This window comes from Microcaecilia unicolor, chromosome 9, assembly GCF_901765095.1.
Source record: "Microcaecilia unicolor chromosome 9, aMicUni1.1, whole genome shotgun sequence".
NCBI classification, from domain to species: Eukaryota; Metazoa; Chordata; class Amphibia; order Gymnophiona; family Siphonopidae; genus Microcaecilia; species Microcaecilia unicolor.
Window position 1 is genome coordinate 5,646,469 of NC_044039.1, and position 13,181 is coordinate 5,659,649.

Consider the following 13,181-nt stretch of genomic DNA (forward strand, 5'->3'; position numbering starts at 1 on the left):
GTGTAAAGTACAGTTCAGGTTAATCCCACACAGACCTGGTGGTGTTCCCAATCGTTAACCTTTCATCAACACATAAAGAAACATGAACTGGCAGGATCAATCCTTCACTCTAGCCAATGAACAGCGTTTCCAGTCCCACCAAAGGGCAGAATGACCAACACCAACCATTGAATAGGCCTTATGAAAATGTTATCATATTTGTAACATAGGCTATGATTGCAGGTGATATGTATCTCTACGGGGGTGGTGGGGTTAGAATCATAAAGTTGATATTACTAAATAAATGAAGCTAGTTAGTGGTTGGGGGAAGGAAGACATTCTTAGGGTTGAAAGCTATGGTATCATGATATTATGTTCCAAGATTGCATCATATGAGCTGCCTATATGAGACTGGCAATTGCCCTCTTTATATTACTCCTTTCTGCCATACATTCTTGATCAAAGAAGTGGTTGATCTGTACATTTGTTAAATGAGAGAATTAACAGAATAGAAGGATATTTTCTATATGAGGAGGAATTATTCTTTGTTCTTACCTGTTGTAACATGTAAGGCTGTTGGTGTTGTCAAACTCTTCATGGTCATTAGAATATGGTCTGGGAAGCAGCATTTCTCAAGCACCAGTTCAGGTATTTGGATATCAAGTTCTTCGTAGCTGTCTATCAGTATTGGGGTGTTATGCTGACTTATTAATTCAAGTTCACGAATGTTTATATTTTTGCCTATGCCAATGGGTACAATGTCTATGTCCTCTGAAACGTTCGTAATAACATCAGTGGCGGGGTTGCTGGTTACCATATAGACCAAGTGTGGCACTTGGTCCCTGCTGCCAGTGCTGGTAGAAAAGGTGTGCTCACTGATATAGCTGAGGGCCTGGCCTGTGTTGGTGGCATTTCCTCCTCTGTACTCTATTTCCCTCACTCGCTGGATAATGCTTTCCTTTGACTGTACATCAGTGAATTCATACTCCACAGTCATTGTGTAGGAATACTGCATGACGGTAACGTGGATGGCATCCTCCCCCACGTTCATTTTTTGAATTACATTTTCTACGAAGGTCTTGCTTTTGTTGAAGTTCAGCTCTCCTACTTCGTTAGAGCCTTCAATGATAAAAACTACGTCGAGTACCTTAGTGCTAGTCCACGTTGTAGGTGCAGCACTTACATCTGGGTTTCCAAATACGGGTGAAATAAGTTTTTTCCTCAGCACAGGGGCAGAGGTAATGGTAGGCCTTTCAGTGACAGGTTTTAATTTTATAGGGGATACTGTGGGCACAAGATCGCACAGATAATGTATGATCTCATCTCTGTGGGACAAAAGTTCATACACATTATCCAATATGTAGGCCTTGTTTTTAGGAGATTCACTTGTAATGAGATTGATTTGTTCTCTGCTGATATACGGCCCCAACCCTACCGTCATCACTGTAATTTTATGCTTCGCTACCAAAGGTAGAATTGACTTAACATCGCGTGGAGATGCACTGGCTGTCAGTAAGATGATTATTTTGGCTGCATTTTCTCTTTTAGCCTTTCCAAACACATAGAGGGCAGCATACTTAAGCCCCTCATTGGTGAAAGCAGACTGACCGCCTGTGTACTTCATGCCCTGGACAATCCGTATCAGCTCATCTGTTGTTTTATGATCTTGGAACGCAAAGTAGATGTGTGAACCTGAGTGATACTGTACAACAGACACGCGGATCCTCTTTTGTGTAATATAGAGTTTCTCCATCATGCTGGCAATAAAGGACTTCACCGTTTCAAAGTCGTCTTCTGACAGCTTGGAGGAACCATCTACCAGAAAGGCAAGATCCATCATTTTGCTGCAGTAGTACTTGTCGGATGGGACATGCTCAATGTCTTCTGGAGTGGGCGTTGGTGGCAGTCCTGTAGCCACCGTTGTTGGTAGAAGTGTTGTAGGTATCACACAAGTTTCACACAACAGCTTATTTCCTTCACAATGACTGCAAGAAGCAACACAGCAATAGCACATGTTAATCGTATTAATAAAGAACAAAATTACTGAACACAGAGACAAACATAGTTTAATGGGATAGAGTCAACATGGATTTAGCCAAGGAAGTCTTGTCTCACCATTCTGCTATATATTTTTTTGAAGGCAGGAATAAACATATGGATTAAAGTGAGCCAGTTGATATAATGTACATGAATTTTCAGAAAGCATTTCACAAAGTCTCTCACAAAAAAACTCCTGAAGAAATTAAAAGCCATGGATAAGAAGCAGTGTCCCATTGTGGACTGGGAACTGGTTAAGAGAACAGAGAGTAGGAATAAAAAGCTAAGGGGTCCTTTTACTAAGGTGCGCTGAAAAATGGCTTGCAGTTGTGTAGGCACGGGTTTTGGGTGTGCGCTGATCCATTTTTCAGCGCCTGTAAAAAATGCCTTTTTTTATTTTTGCCAAAAATGGACGTGCGGCAAAATCAAAATTGCCATGCATCCTTTTTGGGTCTGCGACCTTACCGCCAGCCATTGACCTAGCGGTAAAATCTCACAAGGTAACTGGGCGGTAACCCTTGTCACCTCTCGCTTGGATTATTGCAATTTACTTCTCACTGGCCTTCCTCTCAGCCATCTCTCTCCTCTCCAGTCTGTCCAAAATTCTGCGGCACGGCTTATTTTCCGCCTAAACCGTTATACCCACACTAGCCCACTCCTCAAGTCACTTCACTGGCTCCCTGTCCGCTTCCGCATACAGTTCAAACTTCTCTTACTGACCTTTAAATGCATCCATTCTGCAGCCCCCCCATTACCTCTCCACTCTCATCTCTCCCTACATTCCTCCCTGTCAACTCCGCTCACTAGACAAGTCTCTCTTATCGTCCCCCTTCTCTTCCATTGCTAACTCCAGGCTTTGTTCCTTTTCCCTCGTGGCACATTATGCCTGGAATAGACTTCCTGAACCTGTATGTCTAGCTCCATCTCTACCTGTTTTCAAATCTATGCTAAAAACCTACCTTTTCACCACTGCTTTTCGCTCCTAGCCACTACTCAATTGCCTCCCCTTGTTCCTTCTCACCCAGTGCTTCCCTCGCCCTTGGTTGTCTTGTCTGTCTGTATTATTTTTAGATTGTAAGCTCTATTGAGCAGGGACTATCTCTGTGTCAAGTGTTCAGCGCTGCGTGCGTCTGGTAGCGCTATACAAATGTTAATAATAATAATAATGACCTACGTGCGCCAAATGCCAGTTGGTGCGTGTCCGATACGCATGTCCGAAAATAAACATTATTTTTCGGCCATGTGTATCGGACGCACACCAAAAATCAAATTACCGCAAGAGCCACGTGGCAACCGGGCGGTAACTCCATTTTGGCGCATGTTGGGTGCGCATAGATGCTTACACGGCTTAGTAAAAGGGCCCCTAATCTTCTAAATGAAGGAAGGTAAATAGTGGAGTGCCACAGGAATCTTTACTGGGATTTGTGCTTTTAATATATTTTAAAATGATCTGGAAATGGGAACAATGAGTGAGCAGATCAAATTTGCAGATGATGCCAAATTATTCAAGCCTGTTAAATCACTTGTGAAGTGTAAGAAATTGCAGGAGGACCTAACAAGACTGGAAGACTGGGCAGATTAAATTTAATTTTGACAAGTGCAACCTCACCTTTATTGTATGCCATTCTGGTCACCAGATCACAAAAAAAAAGATACAGTGGAATTAGAAAAGGTAGGAAAAAAGGGTGACTGAATTGATTAAGGGGATGGAGCAACTCTCATATGAGGAAAGGCTAAAGAGGTTAGGGCTCTTCAGCTTGGAGAAGAGATGGCTGCGGTGGGATATGATAGAGGTCTATAAAATACTGAGTAGCGTGGAATGAGTAAATTAAATTGAAGTACAAAGATTAGGGGACACTCCATGAAGTTACATAATAATTATTTTGAAACAAAATAGGAGAAAATATTTTTTCACTCAGTGAGGTAAAAGCAATTCATGTAGTTGGGTTTTAAAATAGTTTGGATAAATTCCTGGAGGTAAACTCCATAAACTCAGTCTACACTAGCTGCTCACAATTTTTGAAACATAGGATGAAATTAGTACAGAATGCAGCTGTTAGATATGATGCACTTACACAGTTGTTTTAAGAACTGCTTTTGATCCATATAAATGCTAGATTATATTAAGATGTATCTTTTAATTCACAAGACGTTGTATGGTAATTTAGAATCAACTACAATAACACAATCTAATGTATTTCCAGTGAAAAAGGAAGGAAAAGCCTTAAAGTAGCTCAAACCCAACAAGGTTTATAGAGCTATGTTGATCTAAAAAGATCCTTACTTCATCATAGGCAAAAATCTTCCAGAATAATAAAGCAACATCGTCTATAATCACAGTGCTCTAACAATTTTTTAGAAAGGCACTTTATCTTATAAATAAATGAAGCACAGAGACAGCATCTGGTGGATGTCTCAAAATACTGCCTTGCCCTTGGGCCAACGGTGGCCAGCATTTCGTTAAAACTGCTTCAGGGTCCAGAATGCAAGAACAATGTCAATAAAGCTCCGTTCAATAGGTCATAAAAAACCATGCATCCACTAATACTGCCCAACCAGGATATTTTCCATAATAAATATTTGTTGAACCAGGTGCAATAGTGATGATCAGGGATGTGTGTTCCCTTGAAGCAGCATAGGAAAATGTCAACTGTTCCGAAAAAGTGCTCACAATTTGCAAAGAATACATACATTCAGAAAAAGTGCACACTCTTTCCTGACAGTTCACACAAGCACACACCAGTCACGGCACACACTCTACTAATGAAAATGTTTTTTTTTAAAAAAAAACATTAAAAATTCCAATACACAACACAGGAAACAAAATGAAATGGAATATTCTCAGCTGCAGAACTTTCACTTTTCGCTTTTTTGGGTTAACTGCAAACTTGTCTTGATACTTTATGAGGATTGAAGTGGGTTAACATGACCAGCAGTCATTTTTAAGAGTTACCTTCAACTCAATCTAATACTACACATCCAGGGTTGCCAGGTTTAAATAATTTTTCCCACCCCAAACCAGTTGAAAACCCACCCAAAACAGCACACCCCCACCCCCGCCCCCGCCATCATCAACCCCGCCTCCGTCGTCATTAGCTCCACCCCTGCCGTCACCAACCCCGCCCCTGCTGTCATCAGCTCCACCCCTGCAGTCACCAACTCCGCCCACAATGTCACCAACTCCGCCCACAACGTCACCAACTCCGCCCACAACATCGTTAACCACGTCCCCTGCGGGGCGAAAACCCACAGCCGGCGAAGAAAAACAACCCACCCAACGCAAATCAAAACCGCCCAAAAAAACGCAACCCGCAGCGGTCAAAAATTTTCTGCAGCGGGTCGCGGAAAGCCACCCAATTGGGCGGGAAAACCGCAACCCTGGCAACAATGTACACATCCCAAAAACAGCATATTAAATCAAAATGAAAATTAACTTGTCCATGTGGATAACACAGAAAGGTAGAATGCATGGGAGGTGAAGAAAGGAGATTCAAAAGGCCTTCAATTTATTTATTTATTTCAATTAAATAGTGCACCTTTAATCCAAAGAACCAAGCAGTGGCGTAGCCACAGGTGGGCCTGGGTGGGCCTGGGCCCACCCACTTAGGGCTCAGGTCCACCCAACAGTAGCACACGTTTAGCGGCAGCTGTTGGGGATCCCAAGCTCCGTCAGCTGAAGACTTCCCCCTGATGGTTACGAAAACGCTACTCTCCATGATACTGGCACCTGCACCTGCTCAGTTTTCAGCGCATGCCTGCTGCAGACTGCCAAGGTGGAAAGAAGCATTTTCCCGCCAGCTGAGATATTTTTTGGGTGGTGGTTGGGGGGGGGGGGGGGGGAGAGCACTTAGTGCTCACCCACTTCTTGCCTAGGCCCACCCAAAATCTCTTGTCTGGCTACGCCCCTGGAACCCAGGTGGATATTAATTTTGGATTTGCTCAAACCTTATCAATAGCAAACTCACTCTTTTCTACCCAGCCCCAATACCAAGCCAATTTCCCAACATAAGCCCTTCTAAGATCACTATGATACGGGCTCATTTTCAAAGCACTTAGCCTCCCAAAGTTCCATAGAAACCTATGGAACTTAGCCTCCCAAAGTGCTTTGAAAATATGCCTCAATAGCACCCAAGCAAGTCCAACCTTCCCTTACCCCACAACACCATCCCCCCTCTGCCTAACTTTCTGTACCCTAATGCAAGAACACAAGAACATTAAAGAAAAATAAAATAGAATTATTGAGCCAAAACATCCTCTGGACTTTGAAAGCTGGATCTCACTGGATAACGATAAATAGTAAACTTCCCCCCCCCCCCCTCTCCCAAACAATCTCTGCTTTACCATGATTGGCATCGTTCTAGGTCATCTCTGTTGAGTAATATTCTCTTTCCATGAGGAATCTGGCGACCCTCTACTATACACACAGGGCATTCTTTGGGATCAATGCAGTTCTGAGAGACTTCATCCAGTATCTTCCCTGTTTCACAAAACACAGAATCCACAAAAGTTTTAGGAGCAATGAAACCGGTGTTATATGAAGTGAACAGCAGAGGATCAATGGTTTGAAAACTTGAAAAGCAACCAGAGTTTGGGTATTTGTACAGGTGCTCCAAAGGAAATGAAATTTCAGTGTTGTGGGTTTTTCTACTCTAAAACAGATGCACTTAAGATTTATCAAAATCCTCATTAATCAACCAGCAGCACATAAGAGTGGGTTAACAAAATTTGCCTTTTTGAGTTTTTCAAGTTTCCCATTTAGCCAGCACAGGCGCTGCGTCTCTTTAAATAAATACCGGAAGCAGAAGTCTACAGATTCTCATAAGCCCAATGACAATAAACAATTAGAAGCTACACTGTGTTCAGCAAAGGTATCTAAAACCGAAGAGATAAAATAACCAATGAGAAATCAAAAAAACAAAAAAGTAGAGAAGCAAAAACCAATGAGAAACAAAGTTTCAAACATAAAAAAAAAATAAAAATGAGAACAAAACCCAATAAGAAAGCAAAAACAAGCGAGTAATTGTATAACAGACTACCCAGGGGGCCCTGTTTACTAAGCCGTGCTATAGGTGCACTAGCGTTTTTAGCATGCGCTAATGCTAGAGACATCTGGGTGTCACTAGCGTTACTGCACGCTAATTTTTAGTGTGCGCTAAAAACGCTAGTGCACCTTAGTAAACAGGGCCCTAGGTTAGAATTCTGTTATTTAATTTCAGCCTATTTTATAAGGTGATATGATAGGCACCTATATATCTTTATGAAATTTGGCCAAAAAGCTGCAGAAACCACAGCTGAAATCATAGACATTTACAGCTGTTCAGGAGAAGGTAAAAATGTTCACGTGTAACTCATATGACGTACACTCATAAATCATGTCTCTTCCCAAGCTTTGTCTATATTCTGACCCTGAGCATCCATAGCCGGGCAGGGGGGACAAAATTCCCCGGGCCTGGGCCTTCAAGGGGGGCCCGGCGCCACAGTCCCACCCACCCTCTGTCATCGACCGTCTGCCCCCTGCATTGGAATCACAGTCTCACCTCCGTGAAAGCAGCGCTGCAGGCAGCAGAACGCCTCCCTTCGGGCCTCCTTCCCTCCCTGCGTCCCGCCCTCGTCTGATGTAACTTCCGTGAGGGTGGGACACAAGGTTGGAAGGAGGGCCGAAGGGAGGCGTTCTGCTGCCTGCAGCGCTGCTTTCAAGGAGGTGAGACTGCGATTTCAATGCAGGGGGCCCGGCCCGGTGGCGGACGGAGGGGGGGGGGAGCAGCGGCGGCAACCTCGGAGGGGGAGCAGTGGCTGCGGTGACCTCGGGGAGGGTGGAGGGAGGGAGCAGTGGTGACCTCAGGGGGCGGGGCGGCGAGGGTGGCAGGGGCGGGGCCCCGGGGGCAGCCTTGCCCCGGGCCCAGCCCAGTCTCTCGGCGGCCCTGTGAACATCCATACGACATAATCTTGTGTATGCATGTCCTTGTATATTATTCTCTTTTCCAGAACCTTATCAGCTTCCTTTCACCTACTGTTACTCTATTTTCCACTCTGTATATATTCCCGGAGTTGGTATTCTCTTCTCTGGAACCTGTAAGCCACATTGAGCCTATTGCTATGCGGGAAAATGTGGGATACAAATGTAATAAATAAAATATGTCCAGTATAATTTTAGAAAAAAAGCATTTTATGCATATACTGGAATATATGTGTAAAAAAGCCCACCCCAACAAAGAATGAAGGGAAACAAAAACCAGAGAAAAAGAAAATCAAAGGAAATCAAAATCTCAAAAAGCAATGAGAAATATAAAACAAGAGACAAGAACCACAGAGAGGCAAAATCTCAAAAAGAAGCAAAAAGCAAAGAGAAATAAAAAAGAAACTTGAAGGAAAGAGAAGCGAAGGTAACCCATATGCCAGTATGCCTGTGCCAAGAAAGTACATAAATCTAAGAAAAACATTTTGTAATGATGAAGGCCTTGCAAAGATGCGAAAAGATACTATATCATTAGTAAAATCAGCTTATAAACTTTTGTTCATTTAAAAAAAAATAATGAAAAAAATCCCAGTGATATGCACACACCTGACTGCAGTGACGTTTCGGCACTCCTAAGACTGCTTCAGGGGTTCTTTGCAATCCACAAGGCTTTTGAAAAATCTTCTGGAAGGAACACTGGCTACAGCAAAACCAAGAGTCAGCTTCTACCATGACTGTGTACATTCTGAAATGTCAAGTCCAGAGAACTTCGGTGGTGGATATGGTAGAATTAATGTCTTGGCTTCGCTGCACTGTTTCTTCCAGAAGAGTTTTCAAGAACCTCTGAGGTAAGCACGGGAGTCCCAAAACACCTGGACCAATAACAATTGACACAAACCTTAAGCTCTTTTTATGTAGACTTTCTCTTGTTTTAAGCTTGTTATGGGATTGTTCTTAATTCAGAAGCAAAGTAAGACACAAGAAGGAGGATTTATTCCATAGCAGGTCCAGTGGAGTGGAATAAACTACCCTCAGGAGGCAGAAGAACTTGATTTTCTGTTTAAGAAACTATTAAAACAGTATTTTTTGATGTAGGCTAGGATTTGATTTCAGTATAATGGGGACACAGTGCTGTGATGAGTCTGATTGTATTTTTTATGGGTATGTTTGTGATTGGATGTGGTTTTATTATGTGTTGTATATTTGTGCCCCGCTCTGGATAAGAGTGGTATCAGTGGCGTACCAAGGGGGGGTGGTAGGGGCGGTCCGCCCCGGGTGCACACCGCTGGGGGGTGCCGCGGCGCGCGCCTGCTCTGAGTTCGCTGACTTCGCGCGTTCGCTGCAGCTCCCTCTGCCCTGGAGCAGGTTACTTCCTGTTCCGGGTCAGAGGGAGCTGCAGCGAACGCGCGAAGTCAGGGAACTCTGAGCAGGCGCGCGCTGCAGCACCCCCCCCCCCCAGCGGCGTGCACCCAGGGGGGGTCCGTGCTGCATCGGGGGGGGGGGGTGCTGCACCCGGGGAGGCGGGGAGCCACTGAGTGGTATATAAATGGTAATAAATTAAATGAAAAACAAGTCAGTTCTCCACAGAGGACGTTTTGCATTGATGAGGTTTACTTTCTGTTTCATCGTAGAAGGAACCAACAGTGCAACTCCCTGGCCAAAAGGGGAATAACTATTTGAAATGTAAAACCCAGACAGTGCACAGAACTGAGAGAGAGAGAGAGAGACAGAGAGTGTGAGAGCTTACCAGGGGGACAGTAAACATGACACCCTTCTACACAGCTCACAGGACACGCCAGTGGCTCAGGGTGCTGGCAGGTCACAGGACACGCAGGCGCACAGCTGTTGTACCTCCATTCACACACGTAATCTGGCCGCTGCTTATTCTTTTCTTCACAACTCATTGCTGTGTGGTAACAGGAAACAAGATGGCATGGTCATTTCAGGAGCTAGCTCAATGTAAAATCTAAACTATGGAGCCAACTTTTCAAAATTATTCAGCAAACGTTATCCTACCCAACTAGAGTGATGGAGTTTGCTCAGTACTGGGTGGGGGGAAGACAAGGGCCTGAAGTTTTCTAGCATAATGAATGTATTGCATTGTATTGTAACATTTATAACCCATGCTTTCCCACTTGGGGACACCAATCACCCTGTTAAAAATGATTTTAAAAAAGCATGTGATTTATTGGATTTGGCCTGCCTAGTGGTCTTTACTAATGTCTGGCTTATTAGATAAAGAGGGCCATAATGGAACAGGATGCCCAGGGTTTCCTGGGAACGTCCTCGCAGGACGGCCCCGTGAAGGGGTAGGGAAACCCATATTATTGAAACGAGATGGGCGTCCATCCTTCGTTTCGATAATACGGTCGGGGATGCCCGAATCCAGAAATTTAGGTCGACCTTAGAGATGATCGTCCTTAGACTTGGTCGTTTCTGATTTTCGGCCATAATGGAAACCGAGGACACCCATCTCAGAAACGAACAAATCCAAGTCATTTGGTCATGGGAGGAGCCAGCATTCGTAGTGCACTGGTCCCCCTGACATGCCAGGATGCCAACCGGGCACCCTAGGGGGCTCTGCAGTGAATTTCACGAATTGCTCCCAAGTGCATAGCTCCCTTACCTTGTGTGCTGAGCCCCCCAAAACCCACTCCCCACAACTGTACACCACTACCATAGCCCTTATGGGTGAAGGGGGGCACCTAGATGTGTGTACAGTGGGTCTCTGGTGGGTTTTGAATGGCTCACATTTACCACCATAAGTGTAACAGGTAGGGGAGGATGAGCCTGGGTCCGCCTGCCTGAAGTGCACTGCACCCACTAAAACTGCTCCAGGGACCTACATACTGCTGCGAGGGACCTGAGTATGACATTTGAGGCTGGCACAAAATATTTTTAAAGTTATTTTTTGAGGGTGGGAGGGGGGTTAGTGACCATTGGGGGAGTAAGGGGAGGTCATTTTGCGATATGGGCATTCCCAACCGTATTATTGAAACGAAAGATGGATGCCCATCTTGTTTCAATAATATGGGTTTCCCCGCCCCTTTGCCGGGACGTCCTGCGAATACGTCCTCAGGAAAACTTGGGCACCCCTTTTGATTATGCCCCTCTCTGTCACTCAACAAAAATCATCTCCGCAAATAGTCAGTTATCAGCCAAATAACATGGACCTACAACATGAGAGTAGGACACCAGAGCAGTCTTAGAAATGTGGGCTCTAACCTTGGACTTTACAAATGGCTCTTTGTATAGATGTAGTAAAGTACATTTTTCTTGTTCTGTCTCAGCGTCCCCAAATACAACTGGACTACATTATAATTAATAAGCGCTCTGGGATGACTAACAGCATGCATTGGCCAAGGCTGTAAGGAACATGACCATATCACACCATTTCTGAAAATGCTTAATGGCTACCAGTACCAGACAGGGCTAAATTTAAAACTCTTGTATCTGATCTTCAAGGCCCTTAAAGGAAATGGCCCAGAGTACTAGAAGAACAGGATCTCCCTCTACACTCCTTCGAGGTCACTAAGGTCCTCCCAAGGAGTTTCCCTAACCACACCCTCTCCAAAGGACATCACAGGATATGACACCCACCGACGAGCCTTTTCCAGAGGTGCCCCCACACTATGGAATGCACTCCCTGAAAGGCTTCATTTAACACAAGACTTTCTCTACTTCAGGAAGCAGGTGAAAGCTTGGTTCTTCAACCAGGCCTTTAATGGAAGAAGCAGCCAACTAGCATTGATTTCTGCAATGCGCTGGCATTGCAGATGGTACAGAATGCTTTGGCTCGACTGTTAGCAAGTACGTCTCGGTCTGAACGTGTATCCCCAAATCCTTCTCTCATTGCACTGGGTTGCCAGTACAGTCTTGAGTGCAGTACAAGGTGGCGCGTTTGATCTACCCGGTATTATATTCAGATTGTGTTCCATGGTATCTTAAGGATGCGATTCAGGTGTATCAGTTGTCGAGATCACTGCAGTCAGTCAAAAAATTTAAAGTTAACAGCCAATGTTAAATTGCTGGTATATGCTGGTACCCTGGAATGCCACCTTTTCGATAGCAGGTCCACAAATTTGTAAATTTCTGAAGACATATTTGTTTGAAAATTCATGGAGTTAATACGCTTGTCTGTTTTATGAGAGATGAGTTTTGATCTCTTTCTGTTTGGTTTGGTTTGGTTTGTTTGCTGCACGTCTTATCTTCCGCCTGAACCAATACACTCACATCACCCCTCTCCTCAAGTCACTTCATTGGCTTCCGATCAGGTACCGCATTCAATTCAAGCTTCTGCTACTAACCTACAAATGTACTCGATCTGCAGCCCCTCCTTACCTCTCAACCCTCATCTCCCCTTACGTTCCTACCCGTAACCTCCGCTCTCAAGACAAATCCCTCCTTTCAGTACCCTTCTCCACCACCGCCAACTCCAGGCTCCGCCCTTTCTGCCTCGCCTCACCCCACGCGTGGAACAAACTCCCCGAGCCCATACGTCAGGCCTCCTCCCTCCCCATCTTCAAATCTCTGCTTAAAGCCCACCTCTTCAATGTCGCCTTCGGCACCTAGCCTCTACACCTCTACCCAGGAAATCTAGACTGCCCCAACTTGACATTTCGTTCTTTAGATTGTAAGCTCATTTGAGCAGGGACCGTCCTTCTTTGTTTATTTTGTACAGCGCTGCGTAACCCTAGTAGTGCTCTAGAAATGTTAAGTAGTAGTAGTACATATAGCAGTGATTTAACCAGAGCTGAGATTGTGATGTCATAATGCCTCATTCCACCAATGCCTAAGAGCCAACCTCATCAGTGATGTCACAATGGCTTGATTGTCCTATATTTGTCTCACTCTTATCTATTAGATTGTAAGCTCTTTGAGCAGGGACTGTCTCTCTTTGTTAAATTGTACAGCGCTGCGTAACCCTAGTAGCGCTGTAGAAATGTTAAGTAGTAGTAGTAGTAGTATAATCTGCCTAATAGAAATTTTAAAATAAATAAATAGCTAATCATATCCACAAAGAGTAGTACTGGATGTAGGCTTGTTTATCCACTCCTACCTTAAAATTAGTCCCTTTATTTTCTAACTCTCGTTACTCTACCTTATCCAGGGCTTTTTTTTTGAGGGGGTACTTGGGGTACTGAGTACCGGCACCTTTTCCATTGTCTGCTAAAATTGACCCAGAGACCCTAAATTTTAATGAAAGAGC

At 44.3% G+C, this 13,181-nt stretch overlaps 1 protein-coding gene across 1 annotated transcript in view; it reads right to left on the reverse strand.

Moving 5' to 3' along the window:
* Positions 1–13,181, reverse strand: part of VWF (von Willebrand factor) — a 235,651-nt gene that overhangs the window by 127,878 nt on the left and 94,592 nt on the right. The window contains exons 26-28 of the mRNA XM_030215570.1: positions 9,720–9,878; positions 6,358–6,493; positions 535–1,964 (exon numbers count right to left, since the gene is read on the reverse strand). Coding sequence (XP_030071430.1) covers positions 535–1,964; positions 6,358–6,493; positions 9,720–9,878 — 1,725 coding nt within the window. The remainder of the gene's footprint in view (positions 1–534; positions 1,965–6,357; positions 6,494–9,719; positions 9,879–13,181) is intronic.